Source organism: Podospora bellae-mahoneyi (genome assembly GCF_035222275.1).
Source record: "Podospora bellae-mahoneyi strain CBS 112042 chromosome 1 map unlocalized CBS112042p_1, whole genome shotgun sequence".
NCBI classification, from domain to species: Eukaryota; Fungi; Ascomycota; class Sordariomycetes; order Sordariales; family Podosporaceae; genus Podospora; species Podospora bellae-mahoneyi.
The window spans coordinates 5,243,068-5,265,439 of record NW_026946359.1 but is presented as its reverse complement, the minus strand read 5'-3'; the positions used below and the strand labels follow the sequence as shown (position 1 = coordinate 5,265,439).

Genomic DNA, 22,372 nt, shown 5'->3' with positions numbered 1-22,372 from the left:
GAACTCGAAAGGTTCACGAAGTACCAAAAACCAAGTGATGCAAGTTGAGAGTTCTTCAAGATACGGCCCCGGGCTTAATGGTCGAGAAAAGGGTGCATGATCGCCCTGATTGACATACTACCCTTGGAACATGGAAACTCTTGTCTTTCTCTGAAACGTTGACAATCCCATTCTGAATCTAGGGCAGGTTACCCTTCCATCAATCTCACATGACAGCTGACACTTTTCGACAGAACTTGTGCATATTGGCAAGAGACATTCCCTTCAAATACCTCCAACGGCAGATCAACATCAATTCGACCATCTTAAGCCAACAGCCCACCAGAATCCGTCTCCGCCGCCGCTCCAGTCACGTTGCTGTCCTTCATCAACCACAGATACGCCTCCGCAACATCTTCGCCCTTGGCGGGCACCCCCGTGAGCGTTGATTTGGCGACAGCTTTGGCCGTGGATGCCTTTTGCTCTTCCGTCCAGAGTTCTGTCTCGACATAGCCAGGTCGAACCACATTCGCCCTGATCGGCGCGAGATCAACAGCGAGCGCCTTGGCCAAAGTGGAGAGTCCGCCGCCATAATAACTCATCAGAATCCACCCTTTCGCCGGCTTCTTTGTCACAGAGCCGCTGGTGATGGTGATGCTGGAAGTGTTCTCCTTGGGCAGGTATCGAGATGCGACTTTACCAAGGATGATGGGAAGGACGAGGCGCATGTGAGATGTTGTGAGGACGGCCTCCACCGACATGGTGGATGGTACCGTGGGTAAACTCGGCTTTCTTGAACAGGACATCAAGGTCGTCTTCCACCGTGGTTGGGTTGGAGAGGTCAGCGGGGAAGCCGACAATCGTGTCTGTTTGGGAGGGGTAGTCTGATTTCAGACGAGAAACGGCAGCATCAACTTTGATCTGAGAAGAGGAGGAAATGGTGACCTTGGCTCCAGAAGCGAGAGAGCCATCTGCCACGGCATAACCTATGCCTGAACTTCCTCCAAGGATGAGAACATGCTTGTTCTGGAGCTTGTTGTAAGCAGAAGGGACCATTATCGAGAGCAGAAAGAGAATTCTGAAGGCAAGGTGAAGATGTGGATATGAGGTTGCCGAATTCTGCGCCTTGTTTCGAGCGTTTTATACCGTCAATTCATCAGGTATCTCATTTGTAAGCATGAGCAGTTGCGCTGACTGGAAAGTTGTCGATAAGTCCGGGACAAAAGCATACCCGACTTATCAGCGATACACCCTCACATCTCGAAATAGTCGGCAACTTGCTGAGGTGAGGTAGATATGGCAACCAAACCGATACTCCTAGAGTACAGTGTCAGCCCGGAGGAGCTTGTTTGGACGACATGGGAGACTGATCCGGACATTAGACTGTAAAGCCGGCAACCCGATTCAGGACAAGCATTGGCATCAGACACCTGCAAAGGTTGTGTTAGCTATATGTGTAGAAAGAACATTGACTAAAGATGCAGTGCTTCCCGCCGGCACGCCCACCGAAACTGGGTCTGCCGAGTGCCCCGCTTTTGAGGCCCCCACACCTCCGCCGCGGGTGCCAAGCCAAATCCCGGCGAACTTGAACGGACGTCAAGCCGGCCCCGCTGGGCTCCTTCCACTCAACGGTTTTTTTCGCAAATATTTTCAAGGGTTGCCGCCTACCCCTCCGATCAACAATTCACCGTGGCTTGCTTGCCAAGAATCGATAATCAATTCTTGCGGGAGATAACAAGCCCCGCCAGAAGTCGTCTTTTTTTTTTCTCTCTTGGCTTTCACCTCCTCAGAGCTGTTGAAGCATCAGCTTGATCTCACTCACCTCTATTCAAAACCAGAACAACTTCCGACGAGAATTCGACCGTCTGTTGTTTTGCCCCTTGCCCCTCCAACGTCTCACCGAATAACACATGTGTTTTTCCCGCTCCAAAGCGCCCCTCGACTTTCTCAGCTTCTCGACGTACTGGTTGATGCGTCGAGCCAAACATCAGTAACTTCACGGCAGGCGACTTTGAGTCTTTGCGCTTGCTCGAGGGGACGTAAGAAAGACTTATTCAGAGAAGATATACACTCTCTCTGCGTAATCTAAATATAACTACACATATCAGACAGCCAAACCTTCAAGTGGAAGAGTACTACTACTTTTCTAGAACAAACAAGAGATCAAGACAGGATCATCATGTCTGAGAACAACAACGACAACAACGCCACCATTCACACGGCCGCCGAGCCTGTCATGGCCAAGACAGACGGCACCGGTGATTACGGGACAACCGCCCATGCCACCACCACCAGAATCAGTGTCGAGGGCCACACAACTGATAGCGATTCCGAGTCCGCCGCCGTGGCCGCTGGCCTCAAGCACCTCGAAAGCCAGGAGATCAAGTGGTACTCCTACCTCTTGACCGTCGACTTCTGGGCCATCATCGCTCTGGGTCAAATCCTGGCGCTGTGCATCACCGGCTCCAACACCTTCACCTCGTTCCTGAGCTCCGTCAACACCATCATCCCCGCCTTCCAGACCCTCTTCAACTACGCCCTGCTGACGATTGTCTACCTCCCATACACCATCTACAAGCATGGCTGGGCCAAATACCGCTCCATCCTGTGGCGCGACGGCTGGAAGTACTTCATCCTGTCGTTCTTTGACGTCCAGGGAAACTACTTCACTGTTTTGGCATACGAGTACACCAATATCCTGTCTGCCCAGCTCCTCAACTTCTGGGCCATCGTCTGCGTGGTCATCCTGTCATTTTTCCTCCTCAAGGTCAGATACAGACCCGTTCAAATCGCCGGTATCCTCATCTGCTGCGGCGGCATGGGTGTCCTCCTCGCCAGCGATCACATAAACGGCACCAACGGCGGCAACGGCAAGGACATGATCAAGGGCGATCTTTTTGGTCTGCTGGGGGCGACGCTCTACGGCATTACGAATGTCTACGAGGAGTGGTTTGTTTCCAAAAGGCCAATGTACGAGGTTCTTTCGTTCCTGGGCATTTTCGGGGTGTGCATCAACGGGGTGCAGGCGGCTATTTTTGATCGGAGCAGCTTTGCGGGCGCGACGTGGAACGGGGATGTGGCGGGGTGGTTGGTGGGTTATACGTTTTGCTTGTTCATTTTCTACTCACTCGTTCCGCTGATCTTGCGGATGGGGAGTGCGGCGATTTTTGATGTGAACCTGCTGACGGCCAACTTTTGGGGTGTGATTATCGGGACGAGGGTGTTTGGGTATAGCATTCACTGGATGTACCCGATTGCGTTTGTGTTGATCATCTTTGGGATGGTGGTGTACTTTTTGGCGGGGACGATTTTGGGGGATTCGAAGAAACCGTGGTTGGGGGATAACCAGAAGGATGGCGTGGCTGGGCTGGGGACGGCCAAGTTGAAGGCGTTGAATGAGGCGAGGAGGAAGGGATTGGCGAGGGAGGAGGAGGTTGCTGGGGAGGCTTAGGGGGGTTGTGGACGGATGATGGAGAAGGGGGACGTTCGGGGGGAGCTGTGTGCACATACGGAGGGGTAATGTTGCACATGTTGCCAGCGCATCTCGGTGCTGCTGATGTATATTCTCTTCGTTTGAGCTCCTCGTGGAACTCTTGGCTGTTCTTACTCAGGGGTTCAAGATTTACAGAAAAGGGGCTGTCGAAGGGGTGTAAGTGCCAGGGTTAGGGTATAAATGATTGGCAAACGGGCAATCCGCCTCCAATATCTATTGCGCATTAATAAACCCCGCTTATTCCTTTCACCTTGAGCTGTTACTCACTTGCAGATTTCAAAGAAAATGAGCTGAAATTTCACGTTACCCATTACTGCTGTTTCATTACACTCATTCTAACGGACTCACTCCATACCTACCCACAGCCCTCGACTCAAGAGGACCAGATTAACACCCCCTCACCACACCCATTAGTATCATCCCCCAAACAAAACAACTATGTCGACAACAACCGCCCCCCACAAACTCTACTTTGGCTACGGCTCCAACCTCTGGCTGGACCAAATGTCCCGCCGCTGCCCCTCCTCCCCTTACCTAGGGATAGGACGTCTCCACCAGCACAAATGGTTCATCAACTCGCGCGGCTACGCCAACATCGCCCAAGTCCCGACACCCTCGCCCCCTTCTGAAGTCTGGGGGTTGATCTACGCCCTCACACCCGAAGACGAAGAGATGCTGGATATCAACGAGGGAGTCCCCTACGCCTATGAGAAAAGGGAACTAAAGATCGAGTTTTGGGAACGGGATGGGGACAAACAGGGAAAGGGGGAGGAAAGGGAGGCGTTAGTTTACATTGACTTTGAGAGGGACAAGGGGGGGTTTAAACCGAGAGAGGAGTATATTGTTAGGATGAACAGGGGGATTGATGATGCGCTGAGGGAGGGGGTGCCGAGCAGTTATGTGGAGGGGGTGTTGAGGTGGTATATCCCTGCCGAGGAGCAAGACGAAGAGGTTGAGAAGCTTGCTGAACGGCAGGCGGGTGGGTTTGAAGATGAGAGCGGGGTTATACCGGCGAGGGTGACGGCTGAGGCGGTGGGGTCGGGGGTTGATCTTGTCAGCAATGTGAAAGGCGTTGGGGAGGTTTTGGATGCGAAGGAATAGTGAGTGATGGTTGGTGAAAAAGGAAGGGTGTAGGAAAGGGAGTAGAAAACAAAAAGGTGATTTGCCCACTATCAGAATCGAACTGATGACCTTGTCATTGTCCTTGTGTGTTGAAGACAAGGTGGGTTTGACTTTATACTAGTGACACGCTCTACCACTGAGCCAAGCGGGCTGGATTTGGGAGGTTAAGTGTGTATTGGGGGTGTGGATGAGCACTTATGAGGCCCGATGTGGACAGGAAATAGAGATGGCGTTAATAACATCGACGTGCTCCAGGGACGCTACCGACGCCGCATTCACCACATTGAAGCATAAACCACACAACGTTTGAATGTCAGTTCCCCTGTCCGCATTCCAGATCTGGCCCCATCACACGCTGTGGACAAATACAGAGACTGCGATATCTTCGAAGGCGTATTGACTGTCTTTTGAACCTTTCGACTTTTGCCGTGGTTGTTATGCGTAGCTGAACTTAACCATCGGTTCTCGCTTTTCTCACACGGTCACTTCCCTCACACTGTCACCTCCAAATCGCCCAGCCACTGCCGCATGCTGAAAGCAGGACCTAAGGAGTAAGGAAGGAGAGAAAGAAAGAGCACCAGGTCTTAATTCCTGCTTCCTCCTCTTCCCACAATTGTAACAACAACAACAACAACAACAACAACAACAACATCATCATCATCATCACCATCATCATTATCATCATTATCATCACTCCCATCATTCCCATCATTGTCTTTTGGCTACTCACTCAATACCACTCTGCAGTATGAGCGATGCTTCGAGCTCTAAATCCAGATATGCCTTCAGGCTCCGCTATCAGACTCCCTACCTCTCGTGGTACCAGCACTCAACCCAAGCCACGCACGTCTACGAAATGCTTAACTACTTACCCAAGAACACACTCCAAATATTGGAAATAGGCTGCGGCATGGGCGCCGTCACGGACTGTTTAGCACAACACATCAAGTCTCGGAATGGTCACATTGACGCTCTCGATCCTGCACCTGACTCGTATGTGTGCTCGCTGGAGCGGTACGTGCAAGATACCGAAAACTTCTACCCCTCTCCGTGGACTCTGGGTGATCATCAGCACGCCGTGTCTCAACGGAATCCCAACACGGTCACCTTCCACAATGCGGACGCGATCAAGTACCTCGACGACGGAGACGACAAGGACAAGAAGTGGGATGTGGCGGTGTTTTTCCATTCCGTCTGGTACTTGGACTCGGTGGACGTCCTGAAGAACACACTTGAGAAGTTGAAGGGGAGGGTGAAGAGGGTTTTTGTTGTCGAGTATGCGCTACGTGCCACGAACAAGTATGCACGGTCGCATGTGTTCGCCGCGCTTGCGATGGCTGCAGTCGGGGAGGAGAGGCAGAAGAAGGGCGTGGACACCACGGGCCACGTGACGTTTTTGGGCACTCCTCCAAAGATAAAAAAGGCCATGGAGGAGACGGGGTGGGCGTTGGAAAAGGAGGCGGAGACGGTGCCGGATGGAGAGTTGATCGATGGAGTTGTCGATGTCACATGGGCTCGTTCAACCCAATTTAGGGAGCAGTTCAATGAGCTGGGACTGCAAGGCACCAAGAAGGAGGGTTTGGTGCAGGCTCTGCTGAACGCGGCTACTCAAGAGCTGGTTCTCGATGATAGGCGGAGGATGAGCCGGTGCGGTGATGACACTATTCCCCACGCCTGTGCGATGGATGTTTGGGTGGCGAATTTTGTGTTAGAGAAAGAGGAAGAGAAGTAGTTGGAAGTTTGAGAACTGGAATAGTTGGTCTATAGCGAAGCCTCAGTTGTGTCTTAATTTCACAGTCTCGCTCCACCTCATCCTATCTTGGAGCCATGCCAACTTGCGATAGAACACTGTGTCAAGGGCTTAAAGTATCATTGATATGGCTTCAAAGAGAGTGAGTACACCTACAGAGATAGGTATGAGGTCTTTAAAGACAAGAAACAGACTCTTACATCTACATTAATAGCTTGACCTCTGAAGACAGTCAAAAGGCCTTATTCTTCTTGAATAGGTTTTAAAATGTAACCAACAAGCGTGAGAATACAACGAAGAGATGTTTGAATGATGGTTGAAGGTATTACAAGATAAGGTAGTTACGAGGTGTTGAAAGAGAATAAGCATATGTTAAATACAACGACTAGGCGTCAAGAGACAAATTTCATGTGAATTTCATGATTAAGCCTTCGAATATAGCCCATAAGCCTTTTAAAGGAGGTAATCTCTATCATTTTGTTCACGACGTGGTACCCAACACCGAAACCGACCTGCCTCACCAAACCCTAACCCACACCGAACACAAGTTCTTCCAGTCCGCCGTTATCCTCGTTCAAACTCCTGCATATTCCCTTGTTTATTTCCACCTCAAAATCTCCGATACCTGCAAAGTCATATTCTGTTGGTTCATCTCCAAACCCTGCCAGGGCTGATACTTTACTCTTCCAGGGCATTCGACACCGTCACACCTTGTCAATGCAAGGGCGTGGTAGACTGCCTAGACTTGCTTTCTTATCTCAATGCCACAGGTCCCTGTACGCATCGCTTTCAGTGAATAAAAACCGGCTTGCAGCCATCTCAAACATCACATCAATATATCATCACAACTTACCCACCTACCACTTCCAGATCTGCTCTTTCAGGGTATCGGCCTACAGAATGGTCAGTCCCTCCTCATCCTCCCCTCCACCAACTCACTAACACCCCTTTGCAGTCCACCCCACCACCACCAACCCAGCTCCTCTTCCACCACGACGCCTCCCTCGCAACCCACACAACAACCCTCCTCACCATCACCCCCTTTTCCTCTCTCCCCGCCCCTGACCAATCCCTCTTCAAATCCCCCCCCACCAACGCCTTCGTCCTCACCTTCCCCTCAACAATCTTCCACCCGCAGGGAGGTGGCCAGCCCTCAGACGAAGGCCACATAACCCTCACCTCCCCCCCTTCGGTAGCCTTCTCCGTCATCTCCGCCCGCCATTCAATCACCAACCCCTCACAAGTCCTCCACCTAGGCTTTTTTGCCCCTTCTGTCCCCCCCTCTGATGAACAGCCACTATTCACCCCAGGAGACCAAATCACCCAAACCATCAACGCCAACCTAAGAAACTACCATTCCCGCCTCCACACAGCCGGTCACGTCCTCGGCTCCGCAGTCCGGCACCTCCTCGAGTCCCAAATCGAAGACTTTGACGAGCTAAAGGCTTCGCATTTCCCGGACTCGGCAGCGTGTGAGTTTAGGGGGTTGATAGACTCTAAATGGAAGGAGCCAATCCAGGAGAAAGTCAACGAGCTTTTGGCCGCGAAGATGCCGGTTGAGGTTGAGTGGTGGGATGAGGAGGATTTCAGACGGGAGGGGTTGGAGAGGTTGATACCCAGGGGGAAGGATGGGGAGGTGGTAAAGCCGGAGAACACGGACGGGGGGAGGTGGAGGGTTGTGAGGATTGTTGGGGCGGAGGTGTATCCCTGTGGGGGGACTCATGTGGAAAGGACGGACCTGTGCGGGGAGGTGAGGGTGAGGAAGGTGGGGAGGGGAAAGGGGTGTTCGAGGGTTGGGTATGGGGTTGTTCCGGGGTTGGAGGGGTGAGGATGGGCGTGGTGGTGGTCTGGTGGCGTGATGCTAGGGGGTTGGTGTTCTCCAAAGTCCGGAGCGGGACCGGGACCGGGAGGCGGGCCGCTCCGTTGTTGGTATGTGAACCGGGGTTCGGTGAGATTCTTGCCCGGCCGGCAAGACCAACTATCTCATCTGGTTTGAGTCTATATCTACCTATCTGCCCTGGGCGTTCACATTAAGGCTGGAGAAAATTTCAGCCCTTGACAGGAACCATCTGTGTCACCTTGGCCCCCAAAGTTCCAACCCCCCACCAGACGAACACGAGCTGTTTGCTGGCCATTGTCATACTTGCCTGATATGGAAACCGGGAGACCGGAGACATTTGCGTGTCGTATTGCTCTATTGACAGTTGCCGCCGCTTCCTTGACTGGTGTTTTACGGAGATCATGTAGATCAAACACCATCTCGGGCATCGACCATGGACTTCGATGCCATGTGGCTGTTGTATACCCACGTTCAGGGCACAGTAGGTTAACTGACGAGGTCGTGCTGCCCCGACAACTGGTATGACTGGGACGCAGTAGCATAGGTGTTCATGTGTCCCAGTTCCGGATGAGTTGGCTATGCGATCCCGAAGCATGGATACATCTAGAAGCACACGGGAAGCTTCGTGGTTGATGCCCATCACGATTCAAGATTTGCAATACCAGAGCAAAGCTCATACATGCCAGATATAGAGCCGACCACGCGACCACGCGACCACGCCGGTCCTCGGCCTTTGAGGCAAGTGTTACTGATCCGTTTCGATATGATGCCAAAAGTCAACAACGTCAAAAGCGGTCCGTATCGACGACCTAGCCAATAGGCATGTGACACTGCGGGGTTGCTGCAGAAGAGCTCCAAGTCCTTGTTTGACGGCGTGCAGAGAACCATCTGCACGGAAGCTTTTGGAAGGCAGCCAGGCTGACTGTGCAAGAATGACCTTCCGCTCTCGGGGAGCGTGGCCGATGAGGCCCCAAACCAGACCGTCTAAACGCCGAAGAAACCGTGACCTGGCCGTCCCCCCGTTGCTGATATGAGCGAAATAGCAGTAAAGGACGGCATGCTGAGTGGTCAGACCCGCTCGATTTCGCAACGGCATTGGGCGAGCTTGGGGGGAAATATATGCTGTGCCGGTCTGGTGATGTCTTAAGTATTCCACGGCGGCATTGTCTGAGAACGCTGTAGAAATGTCTCTCGTCTTCCCCAAAGCTACACCCCACGCTTATCCTCAACATCTTGGAGTGGGCAGTTACGATGAATCCCACAACGGGACTCGGGCCTACAGTTGGCGCGTTGAATGGAGCGGTGGGTCGTCAAACCATTTCACGACATTGGTCAATAGAACGTGATGACTTTCTATGGCCGTGATGCACATGTCGTGCGACAGATGCGAGTGATGCATTCCCCCCTCACACCATCTGTTTGCCTGGGCGATTGTGAACTTGGCGCATATTGGCCACAGCCATCGTTTCCTGGATAATTGTCAGCAAAGCTTGCTGAGTTTCAAAAAACCGCCGCGTACAGCGCGCCTTGGGAAAAATTCAAATCGGCCCGCTAGGGATTCTCGGGATTCTTCTACGTAACATAGCAGTTCATACAGACGATTTCTGCCTGGTCGGTTTGTGGTGAGGAAGTTGAAGTTTGTTGGGAGTCATGTCAGCAGTGGCTGTGTGGTTGTTCTACAAATGTCTGCCTCCAGAGGTTAGATACCTGATGTCAAAGATCCCAACACAACAGCTCCTTCGGACAAGCTCCCAGTAGCATTGGCAAACCAGGCCACAGGAGATTCCGGCGAGCTTAGTCAGTCCCGGCTTTGGGAAGCTCAAGTTGTTGGTATGAACTTGCAGCTGTCAACTGATAGATTTTGAGTTGCTGTTATGGAAGGCGATTATTGTTTGAGCCCATCGCCATTTTTGTCAGATATCAAGCCTAGCCAGTCCATAGTGCAGGACTACTGCAGAGATGTACCGGGTAAGAAAGCTTCCGGACAGGCTGTACATGTCGATAGGGCTTCCATAGTCTGTCAATCCGATGCCGCTCTGTATAGCATTCCAAATGAAGTTGAAGGTAGGGAAAGCTGGCGGGTCGATCTTGTCCGAACTCTGAACTACCCCTCACTCAACCCCACACGTTTCCCTGAAAGTCGGCATAAAAAAAGTCCACATGCCGCTGTCTGAAGCTTTCGAAACGCCTTTGTAACCTAACGCCGATGCAGAGCAGAGCAGAGCAGAGACAGACTGAATATGGCTCCGGTACAGAACCCGAAGAAGCCGAAAACAATAACAAAAAGGCCCGGATACAGACTGGCGAAGAGACAGACATAATATAGGAGACAAGAAGGTAGCAGTTCCAGGCCCCTATAATCATACCCGATTACCAAGATCCAAACAGACCCCTGCGAAGGCGCTAGGGAGCCATTCCTAGAGTAGGGTCCGCAACGTTCACCACTCTGCTGGGAACTCCTTCCCGAGAGTGGGAACGAGAACAGTGGGAAGTGTTGAAGACGGGGACCATATGACATCGCATTTCGCAATCGCGCCCGGACTATTTATTAGGTAATTGGGACATTTTTAGATTGTAGAACATCAAGGCATGGCAAGAGATGGGGACTTCGACGGTTGATACCGGCTGTCATGTTGTCAGCGCTCATCGTGTTGCGAAGCCAGATCGTCCATTGGCTCATGGTTTGGGACAGCAAGTTCTTCTTCAACAAAGTTCTTCAAAAGCTCTTCCCGGACGGCATCGACCGCCGGCTTCCCCTATTCGCGGTGCGGCCTTCCCTTTTCGGGGACTGAAGCAGTGACGCTATCACGGGGAGGTATCGGGTGCCCACCTTGGTTTGTGCCGAACCCGCTTGGCCAAGGTCCCGGGTTCATTGGAGTTGATGCGTCTCTCGATTTCTCAAATCAGCCTCGGCGTGCCAATGACGGACCTTCTTGACACTTTGTTGCAACAGCCTTTGTGTCACCTCTCGGTTCACATGAAATTAGGCTTGTGGGAGCAGGAGATGATTGGGGGCCCATCAAGCAGGAGAAAGAAAGAAAGAGTGCGCAGTGCCCAAGGTTGATATCAAAGTAGAAAAGAGAGGCGAACGGCGGATGCTCTTCTCGGCAGATCTCAGATGGGAGAGCCTTGAAGATTCGATGGATTGGAATTCGGTTGCAAAGCGTGCAAACCTTCCGAGAGCCACCGAGGCCAGTCCCATGGATTCGACCCCTATCACGAAAAGCTCGGTATGTGACCATGGTTACAACTGATAGACATTGCCGATGTTTCGCTCAAGAAAACTGGCGTGACTTTTTCATCGTCGTCATTTCCGTTCTCCGTTATCGCGTTTCGATGGTGGAAGCATTTCCCAGGCCACCCTGGACATCGGGACATCGCTAGCGTTCTTCTGCAGAAAGTGACAACCAGCGTGTGGCGCCCCTCCAGCTTTCATCTCAAAGGATACTCTCCAAAGTAGTTTCCAGTTTGTTTGTTGAGCAGTCAGTCCTGTAAGGCAGGGCAGATTTTGCTGAAGAAGGCAGTGGCCTGGGCTAGCTTTAGGTGGTGGATGACATGACATGTAAGGTACCTTGTTAGGTGACATGCTACATACAGACCTTTGAGCTGCCTGACCATCCCAGCAGGCAGCTTGCAGAACTGCGGAATCATTCCTATTCCTTCTGCTTGATGACTGCTTCTCAAGCAAACTACCTACCTATTGATATAAAATACTCTGGAAAGGGGGATAATCACTGGACAAGGCCCCTGCCACCCACGTCAGGCCGATCGACCCACGTCCCGCTGTCCTTTGCGCCGGGGCCCAAGAACCTCCATCTCCCCGGTCTTTTCATCCTAACGCAACCCTCCACTCTCAGCCAGCGACTAAAATTACCTGGCGCGTTGGGGTGCGTGCGACCTTTTTTTTCTCTTTCCCTCTCCTCCTCCTCTTCGGGGCTCTGTTGAGTGTTGTTGCCACTTGCCAACAGTTTTGAATCACACCGGGACCTTTCAGCGAAAGGTGCGAGTTGACTTTTTTTCCTCTGGTGAGTGCCTTGTGTTGTCTGTGTTGTGTTTGTCGAGTTGACTTGTCATGCGGTGAGGAGAGGTGGGTGGGTTATTCCTACCTGCCTTACCTTGGGATTGGGCTGAGCTGGCGGGCGGCCTGAGGCGTTGTGTGTGTGTCCACGCTGTCTGGCTCTGTGTGGTGTCTGATCACTCAACTGGTCACCGGTGCTGGGTTGCGAGTGTCTGGTTGTACGGCAAAGGCCATCAGTCGAAAGAGGAAGCGACCGTCGGTCGGGGGCGGCAATCGAATTTTTCTCACCCTGACGGCTCGACAGCTGCGCAAGTCGCGCTTCACCTTCTCCTTGACGAAGGAACAACGCCCGAAGCTTCTTTTTTTTTTGTGTGTGTGTGTGTGTGTGTGTGTTTGGCTGCTGGGGCACTCGTGTACTTTTTTGGAACTCGTCGCCCGCCTCCCGAACCTTGTTTCTTGGTTTCTTGATTGTTTACACGGTCTTGCGAAATATTAATCTCTGACTGACACTGACTGGAAAACCGTTGCAGAGTCAATCCCTGATCGGACTCCGTCACTTTCTCCGGCTTGTTTTGCTGCGACCTTTGGGCCCAGAACCTCTGATCAAAACATCATCTCGACACCATGGCGGCATACTACGAGAATTCGCAATCGCAATGGCCCCCCGCTCCTCCTCCTCAGGTCGGTGGCGGCTGGGATCACCAGACCCCTCCTCCCGCGCGGTCCGGTATGTCGCTCACCCTTTTGGGCTTCGATTGTTAATAGACGTCGTTCCTTTTGCTGACAACACAACTCCCATGCAGGTGCTAGTTCGGTCATCCCCCGCGAGGAGCCTGCGGCGTTTTCCCACCAGCTCGAGGGTATGTTTGAAACCTGCACTTTTCTACGGCCGATTTATACTTTACCATCACGAATACATCCGAACCCAACCCATCCAACAAGAACAACATGCTGTTGTGGCTGGAAACGGTGGAATGTTTGATGGTAAATAGGGGCTTGAGGCAATATCCACTGACATTGATGCTGTGCAGAGGTTGACCGTGCCATCGACAACCTGCTCAAGAGCGGGAAGATGTATGGAGCGCCTGGCGTGGGTGGTCGTCGTGAGTTTGTTCCTCCTAACATGATTGCTGCACCCAGGAGATACCCAGGCTTCGGTGAGTATAGTCTGGGGCTGGCCGGGCCAGTGCTGATGAGCCCCGACCCACTGACATTTGAATCATCCAGATCCCCGTGCTCCCGGCGGTGGCCCCGGATCCCGTCCCCACTCCGTGGCCGACTTTGGTGATGTCCGCGGCGGTCCTCCTCACCAGAACCCGACCAACCTGCAGAACTTCTACGCATCGCAGCGGCACCAGACCTCGCGCGGCTCGAACGAGGCGGAGCAGATGATGCAGGCCAAGAGGAGAATGGCTGCTCAGCGGGAGCGTGAGCTTCGTAATTACCATCAGGAGCAGCAATACAACCGGAGTAGGCCGCCCTCTTCTGTATAGCATCAGAAACCTTCCTACCATATCACACCAAAGACAAAACAAAAAAAATCAGAAAAAAACAAAATAGAAGCGCTTGACACCTTTTTCGGGCTTCATCCGCTTCTGTTCCCAGACTCTGTTGTGCCACAAGTGCGGTTCGACGCCACATGGTCCTGTGCTTCCTAAACTGTGTATACGAGGATGTTTTGGGCGGATCTCCCTGTCTACACCTATTTTTTCTAACTGTTCCTTCCCGGCAAGATCCATTTTGGGAGACTATAAGCTAACGCCAACTTTTCCTCTAGCTGCCATCGTCGATCCTGCTGGGTTTAACAAGCCCGACCGCACCTTGAGCCCAAACAGCCTGCCTGAGGAAGAGCGCCGGAAGCTTATTGCTCAACAACGCCAGGCACTGTACGGCGAGGGTGAATTTCCTGGTGGCCCCCCTCCTCCCCAGGCTCGCGGCTTCTATGGCGGGGGTTCCATGTATGATTCCGGCCGTGCTTCTTTGGGCCAGATTGATCCCAGCGCTCAGGGTCCTTTGGAGGGCGGACAGGGACTTGCATCTGCCGGAGGCAACGACCAGGCACGCGCCAACAGCAACTCGAGCCCTCAGTCGAACCCCGGCGGTGGAGGAAAGGGTATGTACGACGCCCCTCTGGCTCAGCAAACGACTCGCACCAGCGCTTCTTCTCCCGGAGGGTCACCGCCTCGCCAGGCCTCTCAGGGCGGCAAGCCCGGCCAGGGGTCTGTTGCTCCCATTGGGACTCGCCCTTCGGTGAGCGGCGGTTCGCCGTCGAACCCGGCTTTGAACAAACGGTCGACGACTCCGTTGCCTTCGCCTTTGAGCCAAGGTTACAGTGTTGGGGGTGCTGAGGATAACGGGGCGGCCCTTGCTCCTGCCTCGGCCACGGCTGAGACTGCTGGGAATGTTGGGCTGGGCGGCTGGGGTGGCGGTCGTGGTGGTTGGGGCAATAGCAAGCCCCAGGCTAGCGTCTGGGGTTAATCAAGTGGTGGAAGATTTTTTTCCATACAAACTGCCCTGCAACCAACACAACATTTAGGTTTTTCTGATGGAGTCAGTCTAGGCGGGGATTTTTGTGCAGCTATACACGCACAGCAACAACAACTACAACTACAACAACAATAACACAGGACGGCGGATTGGGGGTACGATCATGAGGCGCTTTTTCGCTGGTCAAATGGGTTTTAAAAAAAGGTGGAGATCAAGACATTTGGTGTTTTATGGTTCTTGGCGTGGGGCAATTGGGCATTGTTATATGGGAATCTGGCGGGAGGCGCGTCAAGTGTAACTTTTGGTTGCACAGCAAACATCAAGGGGGGATGGATGATGGATGGGTTTGGTGGAAGGCTGATTGTGGGGTTTTGAAGGTGGGGGAAAAAAAAAAAGAGGAGGAAATTGGGATTTTTGTTTGGAGGGTCTTTTTGTTTTTTGTTTTTGTTTTGTATTGTTTTGTTTTCTGCATTGGTGGTGTGTTGGTGGTTGGTTGGGGTTTTGGTGGGCTCTTATTCACTTTTTTTTTTTACACTGAGGCGTCTTTGTGTGCTACTCTTGTTGTTACCTTTTGTTCATGGTGTTTTCGAGAGAGGAGGGAGGTTTTGGGGGGGGGGTAGGTATTTGGAAGGGTGGTAAGAGGAGGAAGGAACAAGAACAAATGCACATGGGGGGATTGGGGGTCGGGATTGGTGGGAGGTTAAGGCGGTGGTGTTATTCTTGGGATTTGTTTTTCCTAGTCTTGAGGGAAAGTGGGGGGTTATTACATCTTTTATTTTTGCTTTTGCATGGAGGGAAAAGACATGCCTGAGGGGAAAAAAAAACTTAGCTACTTTGTTATTATCATAGTTGGCTTTGAGAGAATTGCAAGCGGGTTTGTTTTTGAGTGTGGCTTTTGGTGTTGTTTGTGGTGAGGTTGTGTGGAGGAGGTTGAAGGCATAGTGGGCAGTGAGTGGTGGAGGGTGAGAAAAGGGTGGGTGGTGTATATTTGGCATGGTGGCTAATAGGCAAGGAGATGGAGATATCTGGGTGGGATGTCGGGATGGAGGTGAAGACTGGGATTGGGGACACACTGGTGGATTGTTTTTGGGTGAATTCTTTCAGGGTCGGGTCTCAAGGTTTGAGGGAGTAGGACATGTGTTTTTTCCCCGGGCCTTTTGGGTGTTGGATGGGGGGCGAAGAGAAGGAAACAACATACATTTCTGGGGTTGGTCGTGCGGGGTTATTATTGCTTTTAACATTTGAGGGATTGGAGGGTTGAGAGTTGCGATTATGCATCTGGCAAATTATCACCATGGGTTTTTTTTTTCACACTGACAGCATCACTTAGGGGGCTGGAAGGGATTCCATTTTTTATTTACTACAAGCTACCTTTGTACTTTCCACACACTTAATAATATGCAATTTTCTTGGTTGGTTGTCAACTTGATTCAGTATGTTGTTGGTGTTTGGGGGGAAACACGATGTGGTAAAGGGGGGGGCGGGGAGGGGGATGTAAACAAACCTCCTATTTTTTGACAGTGCGTATTGTGCTTACGGGAGCGGTTCTGCGCAAAAGGACAGGGGGTGGTGTGGTGGTAGAAGGTGAATAACCAAGCTCTTGTCTCAAGGTCGGGTTGTTTTTGTGAGGTTTGATTCAAAAGTTGCCTCTTCGGGGGCTGGGACGGGGGGCCTGCTTGGAAAAGATGTAAGTCCTCTTGGGAGTTGGTGGTGGTGGTGGTGGTGGTGGTGGTGGTGGTGGTGGTGGTGTGGTCTCGGCTGCCTGCCGTATAACACGATGTTCCGGGCTGAATCTTTCCGATTTTCCGTCCCCCGAAACCGAGACCCGTTGTTTCCGGGGAGCGGAGGGTTCAAATGTGGTGAACATGTTGCACGGCGTGATTATGACGTTGTTTGTGGCACGGGTGGGTGTGTGTTGGATGCCCAGGGTGCAAACATTATGCACCTTATCTTGGGGTTAGTACTTTTCTGCCTTGGTAGGAGGAGCATCTCAAGGCTTGTAAAAAAGTACTGCCTGCTTTTGAGTAGGAACGATGACAACCGTATCTCGCGTTGGTGTTGCAAGGGCATCGACTTTTGATGTAATATGCCCAAATTTGATCAGGGTTTTGTGACTCATCCAAGGGGATCTTTTCCCAACCAGCCACCAATCGCCGCACAAACCTGCCTTTCCTTTGCGGGAACATCTCTGCCTTACCCGAAAGCATCAACCTTACACCGGAAACTTGACAGCCTTACAGCTACGGCGCTGTAAGGGACTCTGCATGCCCCTCTCGGCCGAGTCGGTAGGTCTCTCGGTCTGTTTTTGTGGCCCTGCCTGCCTCCCCAGCGGCACATGCTCCATCCACGACGTGCCGAACCTTACTGTGTCCTCTGCACATAGCCTCGAGTTGACTCCCAGGCCGGTTGTGATCTGGCCTTGCAAGCGGAATTGATTCCGCAATGGATGCTGGTGGTGGTGGCCGAGGTGCAGCCTAGCCTCGCCCCTGTGGGAAATGTTGAGGGTTTAGGTTAGGTACGGATAGATGTCAGCCAATACATTCTGCAATAGACGTTTATATGCCGTACTGGCCAATCAGAAGCAGAAAGAGGGTAGGAGAAACGTGGTGGTGCTGGGCTAGGGGTGAGTAAGCGCCTGGAGTGGATGGGGGTGAGATCTAGCCCTTTTAGAGTCTTATTGCAGAAAAGTCTCCAGAGATGGTGGAACAAAAGTTCAGGGATTGGAATGAGTTGAATGACATTTTCATGGGCTTAGCAAGCTCTTGTTGAGCTCCGTTCTGATCTTGGTCGTATTCAGATCCCATGCCCACCCAAATATTCGATACACAAACGCCTAAACTCCAAACTAAACCCCCAAAATCATCACATCATAACAAACCCTACTTTTCACCCCCTCCCATCATCACAACTTCAACAAACTCACCCCCTCCTCCAACCCCAAACTCTCATCCGCCTTTGCAAGCTTCCCCCCCCAAACCACCCTCCCCCTCCCATCCACCGCCCACCCCCCAGCCTCCTGCCACTTATTCCCCATCTTCATCCCCTCCTCCACCCCCCCCTGCCCCAGCCTCTTCATCGAACTAAACCCCTCTGTCCTCTCCACACTCGCCGCCACAGTCGTTCCCAACCACCCCTTTGTCTTGAACCCGTTCACCTGCGTGTTCACGTTCAGCAAGTAACCCCACCCACCCGTCCCCATGCCCCAGCTAGCGTAGATCTTGCGTTGGGGGTCGTAGACGATCTTGACGTTGCCCTTGCCGCCGATGAGGGAAACCCATTTCTCTGTGGCGGCGGGGGAGGAGTGGGATACTGCTAGGAAGGCTACATCGCGGTGTTTGAGGGAGAGGTTGCGAAGGTCGGTGAATGTTTGTTGGGCGACTTTGGGGGAGGTTAGATATGTGCTGTTTTGTAAGAGGGGTGGGACGAATGGGGAGCTTACAGGCACAACCGACGCAGCGGAGAAAGACAACGATTGTCTTGCGGTTTCCGCCTGAGGGGCCGAGTTGTGGTGATAAGATGCGGTCTGGGTCCGTGGGAGCTAGGTCGCCTATTCTGGGGGGTTTGGAAACTGGGACTGGGGGTGGTGGTGGGGAGAGCCAGGGTTGGACGGTCAGTGGGAGGGAGGAAACCGAGAACCAGGATTTGTTGTCGGTGTTGTTGGGGTCTGGGGGTGATTTTCTGAGTTTGTTTGGTTGCCTGGACGGTTGTGCTGATGACGAGGTGTCATTGCTGAAGGCGTTGGTGATTTGTGAGAAGGTGTCAGATGGCAAGCCGATTTTTTTGAACGCTGCCTTTTGCGCCAGGCCGGAGAACATCTTGCTTGGTGTCTCCTTGCAATGCTGTGAATGCCCCCAATTCCGACTGTCGTCTTGCTAAAACGGAAAGTTCCGGAATGCCTAGAAAAATAGAAAAAGACCGACCGAAGAAAACCCAAAAGCAAATGACGGTTGCAACTTTGCAAGGTCAAGAGGAACAAAAAAGGGGGAAAGCACGGTCTTGATATCAATCGCGTCAAATGCTTATTTTCAGGGATCGCGACAAACCGACCGCTTCAGGAAAACCCCCTGAAGAAGAACAGAAGGAAACAAGATCGCCCTACCAAAGGGAATCAACAGAAAACCAAGATGAAAATCATGAAACATAAACCCCCAGGCCACGGCTACCATAGACGCAGCTAAACACAAGCCGTCGATAACTTTTGAAGCAGATAACGTCGCAGGTCGTCGTGTCTGGGAAAGGGCCCTGTCCAAAGTTAACCCTACCCCTGACCAAGAGACCATGACAAGACCCGGCTCGGCCGTTGGAGGAAGTGGACCTCAGCTGCCCCACTCACCACGTCGAAGAGAGGGGTCCCAGCTCAACGGAGGGTTGGGGTTAGCTGACCCCTCCCCCCCGGGCCTTGTCCCCTTGCTGCTGATGTCAGCGACTCTTGGCTTGGTGAAAGAGCGGCTCCCGAGTCCCGATTGGCTGGATGAATTGCGGGGTCCCAAGGAGCGATTCCTGGCCCCAATCTTCTTCAAACGGTTTTACAACAGTTGAACAAAGAAAACGGGACTTGTGTGTTTTTTTGTTGACGTCAAAGAAAATAAAGGACAAGATAAGTGGGGGGTGGGGGGGACTTGTATTGTGCTTTCAATTAGCCTCAATTGAAACTGTATTCCCTCGATCGAAGACTCGACAAGTGACTGGACAGCCTCGGCTGGCGGGAATGTCGTTGAATTCTTGTCATCAAGTTTCAAGCTTCCCCTTACCCGACACACCTCACAGGGAGGACAAATCGTCATCGGTCTTTGGTGAGGATCGCCGTTCCCTAAAGCGAACAGATCTAGATTGTCGGAGGAATGAACTATACTACACAAGCCAATCACCCTTGGCAGGTATGCCCGTGCGTATGTTCAACAAACCACAGCATGATGCCAGTGATGTTGTATTTCTCTATCTGGCAAGAATTTTCCCCTGCAAGAACATACCGTAGCCTCCAAGACCCCGAGAGAGAAGGAAAAGAAGCGGCTAGAAATAGAAACCACCGCACTACATAGACATAGCATTGCCCAGCATTTAGATTGCCATGCCCATATTGGTCAATGAATTCCACGCAACTCTCGGTACATCGGCTTTGGTTCGCGTGTTCCCGCTGGAGGACCTGCAGCTGCTTTGAGCTACGAATAGTGGTCCACGACCCAAGCCAAAGGGGGACGCGCAACCTTGTTTAAGTTAAATAAAAGAAAAAACAGCCTCCAGGCTAATTAAAAGACGAACCGATACGCTCTCAGCAGTCTTGATCACCAGCACTTGCAAAAGCACGCTATGCTCTCCAGGACCTTTGAAGCGGGAGATCCAGTTAAGTGACGGCGGGACAACTAGTTTCCAGCAACTGGACAAACTTACGCAAATTGAGACTTAAGTACGCAAGAGAGGATAGCAAGAGAAACAAATCAATGCGGGGAACAGTGCCATTGCTGAGGGAACAGCGGCCTCCGAGATTCCAAAGAAGCACATCTCCATCCCCAACCTCCGTCCTCCGAGTCGGGATCCGATGAAGAAGCTCAGCGGGTGGCTTGACGCTAGCCCAGCCGCATGGGCGATGATGCTACGACCCGGAAGAAAACACACGCCAGAGAGCCGAAAAAAGACACTGAAACTATAGAGCTGCAGTAGTTTTGCGAACTCGAAGAGAGGCGACCCATTCAAAGACACTTGGTGGGACAGTGAGGTGTGGCCGGGCTGTTGGAAATTTGGCTGTATAGATGAGCATGAGAGCATGACCGTACGATCAAAGCAAACCGTGTCAGTCCCGAAAGTAAGATCGCAAACATGGTCAAACAATGACGGTGGTTAACTAGCGCTTTGCCAGAGAAGTTTATGCCGATACTGCTGCTTAGCTGTCAGCATTTCCACAGTTGCCCTCGAATATCCAGCGAGTAGCTGCGGAGTAGGTAAGCAATGGGAAGAAGGAGTTCCGATGGTGTGCGGTGCCTTGCAGGAGGGGTTTGACTGAGGTGGCTCATCCAAAATGGTGCGGCTAGGTGTCATCAATGTCCGGACATCAGCAGCCAGTCCAAGCAAAACTTCAGATGACCGGCTCTGCGAGCAACAGCCTTCGGGCAAGGTGACATTGTCCTGCATCACAAGTAAGCCACACTGTCCTAGAAGCTGGCGATTAGGAAGCACCAGCTGTGAGATTGAATGCCCTTCACTTTTGGGCGTACTGTGCGGCTCTCGAAGGGCCGGCGAATTGAGGTTGCGGTTCTGTATACGGCCCTCGCGTATCCGTCGTGCACCGCCTAGTGATTCTTCACCGGCCGAGATCCTAATCGGGTCCGGTGACTTGATGAGCATGATAATGGAACCGTCTTCCCTGTAGTTAGATGGCTCTGCCACCGGCCACCGGGAGCGTTGGACCCAGATACCTGGGGCCTGGGGGATGCCTGGTGCCTGGCTTGTTCTTGAACCCCAAGTCGTACCATAATGGTCCATACATCTCCCGTCGTGCAAGTCTGTGGCTGTTTCTCTGGGTGATGACTGATCCGAGCCCGAGAATCCGGGGAAAAGGACCAGGTTCCTGGGTGCCGTATTCTCCTCTGCGGCTCAGCTGGGGCGCTGACCATCATAAATGCATGTTGGACTGAGCATCACAGCTGTCACGAGCGTAGGATAGACTGACAGTGACGGCATTGGCGGTCTCTGGCTTGGGACGACAGGAGCAGGAGCGACAACCTGGGGTGGAAAAACCTGCTGCAAGATCGCAGGGCTGGACTCGACGAAAAGGTTTTCCCCAGATGCCAGGTTCAAATGCATCATGCTGTGAAACTTATGGGTATTTGCGACGGAAGTTGAGATGAAAAAATCCACAGATGGGCATAAAACGAAACCACTGTCTGTGTGGTCCCGGATGCTGAGACATCCAGCCCGAGGTTCTAACTGGAACTGCTGGCAAGGACCCTTGGGCTTCTAGCGAAGGACTGACTCTTGAAGATGTCCGTTTGGGGAAGGAATGGGCAGATAGTGGCAGTGGTGATGATCCAAAGCGGCATCTGTAAGGTAAGGTAAGGTAAGATGCTGCTGATGTGTGCTACTGCCAGCCAGACTGGCATCTGCAGTGAGATCATCCACCGACCAACACCCACCCGTGGAGGGCAAGTCCAATGTACCCCGCCAAGCACAGGACGAACACTTTCCGGGCACCTCTCTGGGCACCTCTCTGGGCAGGGCACCTCTCTCTGCACTTTCGGCTTTCTGCGTTGCATTGCATTGCCTTGCCCCCAAAGAAAGCGACTAGGTGAGCGAAAAACGAGAGTAAAGAATTCCGTCTGAGGCGTTGGGAACAAAGCACAAGCCAAGGGGGGCGCCTGAGTCGCCGGTACGGTAAGCCCGGGGCCGGGCTGCGCTCCCTGGCTCCCCCACTCTCTGTTCTCTTTCAATTGAGGACAACCGTTGCCCATTGGTGCTGGTCATGGTGGGCGATGGTGAGGGACAGAGTTGAGACTACTTCCTAGGTCATAGCTGCGGGTGCCCGCTCTCTGGAGGTTGCATATCTATCTCCTGACCTCAAGGTAGGTATAGAATAGACGCTCTCACACTGGGTAGAGGGTGCTCGATCGCATTCTGTTTTAGCGGGGGCGGGCACACTTCTGGCAGAGAGACGAGTTCTGACTGGCTGAGAGGTGCGGGCTGGTGGAGTAA

The 22,372-nt window shown here is 52.4% G+C and overlaps 7 protein-coding genes and 1 non-coding gene across 8 annotated transcripts; 5 read left to right on the top strand and 3 right to left on the bottom strand.

The window, feature by feature from the left end:
- Nucleotides 1-305: 305 nt before the first annotated feature.
- On the bottom strand, nucleotides 306-1,214 carry QC761_115785 (uncharacterized protein; the record flags this gene model as incomplete). Its single annotated transcript, XM_062874846.1, has 2 exons — nucleotides 753-1,214; nucleotides 306-673 (listed from the first exon to the last, which is right to left on the bottom strand). The coding sequence occupies exons 1-2, from the start codon at nucleotides 1,033-1,035 to the stop codon at nucleotides 306-308; spliced, it is 651 nt and encodes a 216-aa protein (XP_062738046.1). The 5' UTR covers nucleotides 1,036-1,214.
- Nucleotides 1,215-2,158: 944 nt separating this feature from the next.
- On the top strand, nucleotides 2,159-3,430 carry QC761_115780 (uncharacterized protein; the record flags this gene model as incomplete). The annotated part of the gene is made up of 1 exon (XM_062874845.1): nucleotides 2,159-3,430. One exon carries the CDS (start codon nucleotides 2,159-2,161, stop codon nucleotides 3,428-3,430), a length of 1,272 nt encoding a protein of 423 aa, XP_062738045.1.
- A 480-nt stretch (nucleotides 3,431-3,910) lies between these two features.
- QC761_0017570 (uncharacterized protein) lies at nucleotides 3,911-6,326 on the top strand (the record flags this gene model as incomplete). The annotated part of the gene is made up of 2 exons (XM_062872036.1): nucleotides 3,911-4,572; nucleotides 5,342-6,326. The coding sequence occupies 2 exons, from the start codon at nucleotides 3,911-3,913 to the stop codon at nucleotides 6,324-6,326; spliced, it is 1,647 nt and encodes a 548-aa protein (XP_062738044.1).
- QC761_0017580 lies at nucleotides 4,636-4,745 on the bottom strand. The gene has a single exon. It is a non-coding gene; the product is annotated as a tRNA-Thr (tRNA).
- Nucleotides 6,327-6,940: 614 nt separating the features above from the next.
- On the top strand, nucleotides 6,941-8,465 carry QC761_115750 (uncharacterized protein). Its single transcript, XM_062874844.1, has 2 exons — nucleotides 6,941-7,247; nucleotides 7,300-8,465. Exons 1-2 carry the CDS (start codon nucleotides 7,062-7,064, stop codon nucleotides 8,170-8,172), a joined length of 1,059 nt encoding a protein of 352 aa, XP_062738043.1. The 5' UTR covers nucleotides 6,941-7,061; the 3' UTR covers nucleotides 8,173-8,465.
- Nucleotides 8,466-11,853: 3,388 nt separating this feature from the next.
- QC761_0017550 (uncharacterized protein) lies at nucleotides 11,854-12,745 on the top strand (the record flags this gene model as incomplete). The annotated part of the gene is made up of 2 exons (XM_062872035.1): nucleotides 11,854-12,071; nucleotides 12,733-12,745. The coding sequence occupies 2 exons, from the start codon at nucleotides 11,854-11,856 to the stop codon at nucleotides 12,743-12,745; spliced, it is 231 nt and encodes a 76-aa protein (XP_062738042.1).
- An 81-nt stretch (nucleotides 12,746-12,826) lies between these two features.
- Nucleotides 12,827-16,124, top strand: QC761_115730 (uncharacterized protein; the record flags this gene model as incomplete). The annotated part of the gene is made up of 6 exons (XM_062874843.1): nucleotides 12,827-12,929; nucleotides 13,006-13,062; nucleotides 13,234-13,359; nucleotides 13,430-13,672; nucleotides 13,980-15,106; nucleotides 15,131-16,124. 5 exons carry the CDS (start codon nucleotides 12,827-12,829, stop codon nucleotides 14,678-14,680), a joined length of 1,230 nt encoding a protein of 409 aa, XP_062738041.1. The 3' UTR covers nucleotides 14,681-15,106; nucleotides 15,131-16,124.
- A 1,264-nt stretch (nucleotides 16,125-17,388) lies between these two features.
- On the bottom strand, nucleotides 17,389-19,265 carry QC761_115720 (uncharacterized protein). The gene is made up of 2 exons (XM_062874842.1): nucleotides 18,129-19,265; nucleotides 17,389-18,067 (listed from the first exon to the last, which is right to left on the bottom strand). Exons 1-2 carry the CDS (start codon nucleotides 18,502-18,504, stop codon nucleotides 17,592-17,594), a joined length of 852 nt encoding a protein of 283 aa, XP_062738040.1. The 5' UTR covers nucleotides 18,505-19,265; the 3' UTR covers nucleotides 17,389-17,591.
- Between the last annotated feature and the right edge of the window lie 3,107 nt (nucleotides 19,266-22,372).

Coding starts and splice junctions, on each gene's coding strand:
- QC761_115750 (XM_062874844.1), top strand. CDS start 7,062: ATGCAAGGGCGTGGTAGACTGCCTAGACTTGCTTTCTTATCTCAATGC. Junction 7,248..7,299: donor GGGTATCGGCCTACAGAATG/GTCAGTCCCTCC, acceptor ACCCCTTTGCAG/TCCACCCCACCACCACCAAC.
- QC761_115720 (XM_062874842.1), bottom strand. CDS start 18,504: ATGTTCTCCGGCCTGGCGCAAAAGGCAGCGTTCAAAAAAATCGGCTTG. Junction 18,068..18,128: donor CCGCTGCGTCGGTTGTGCCT/GTAAGCTCCCCA, acceptor CCTCCCCCAAAG/TCGCCCAACAAACATTCACC.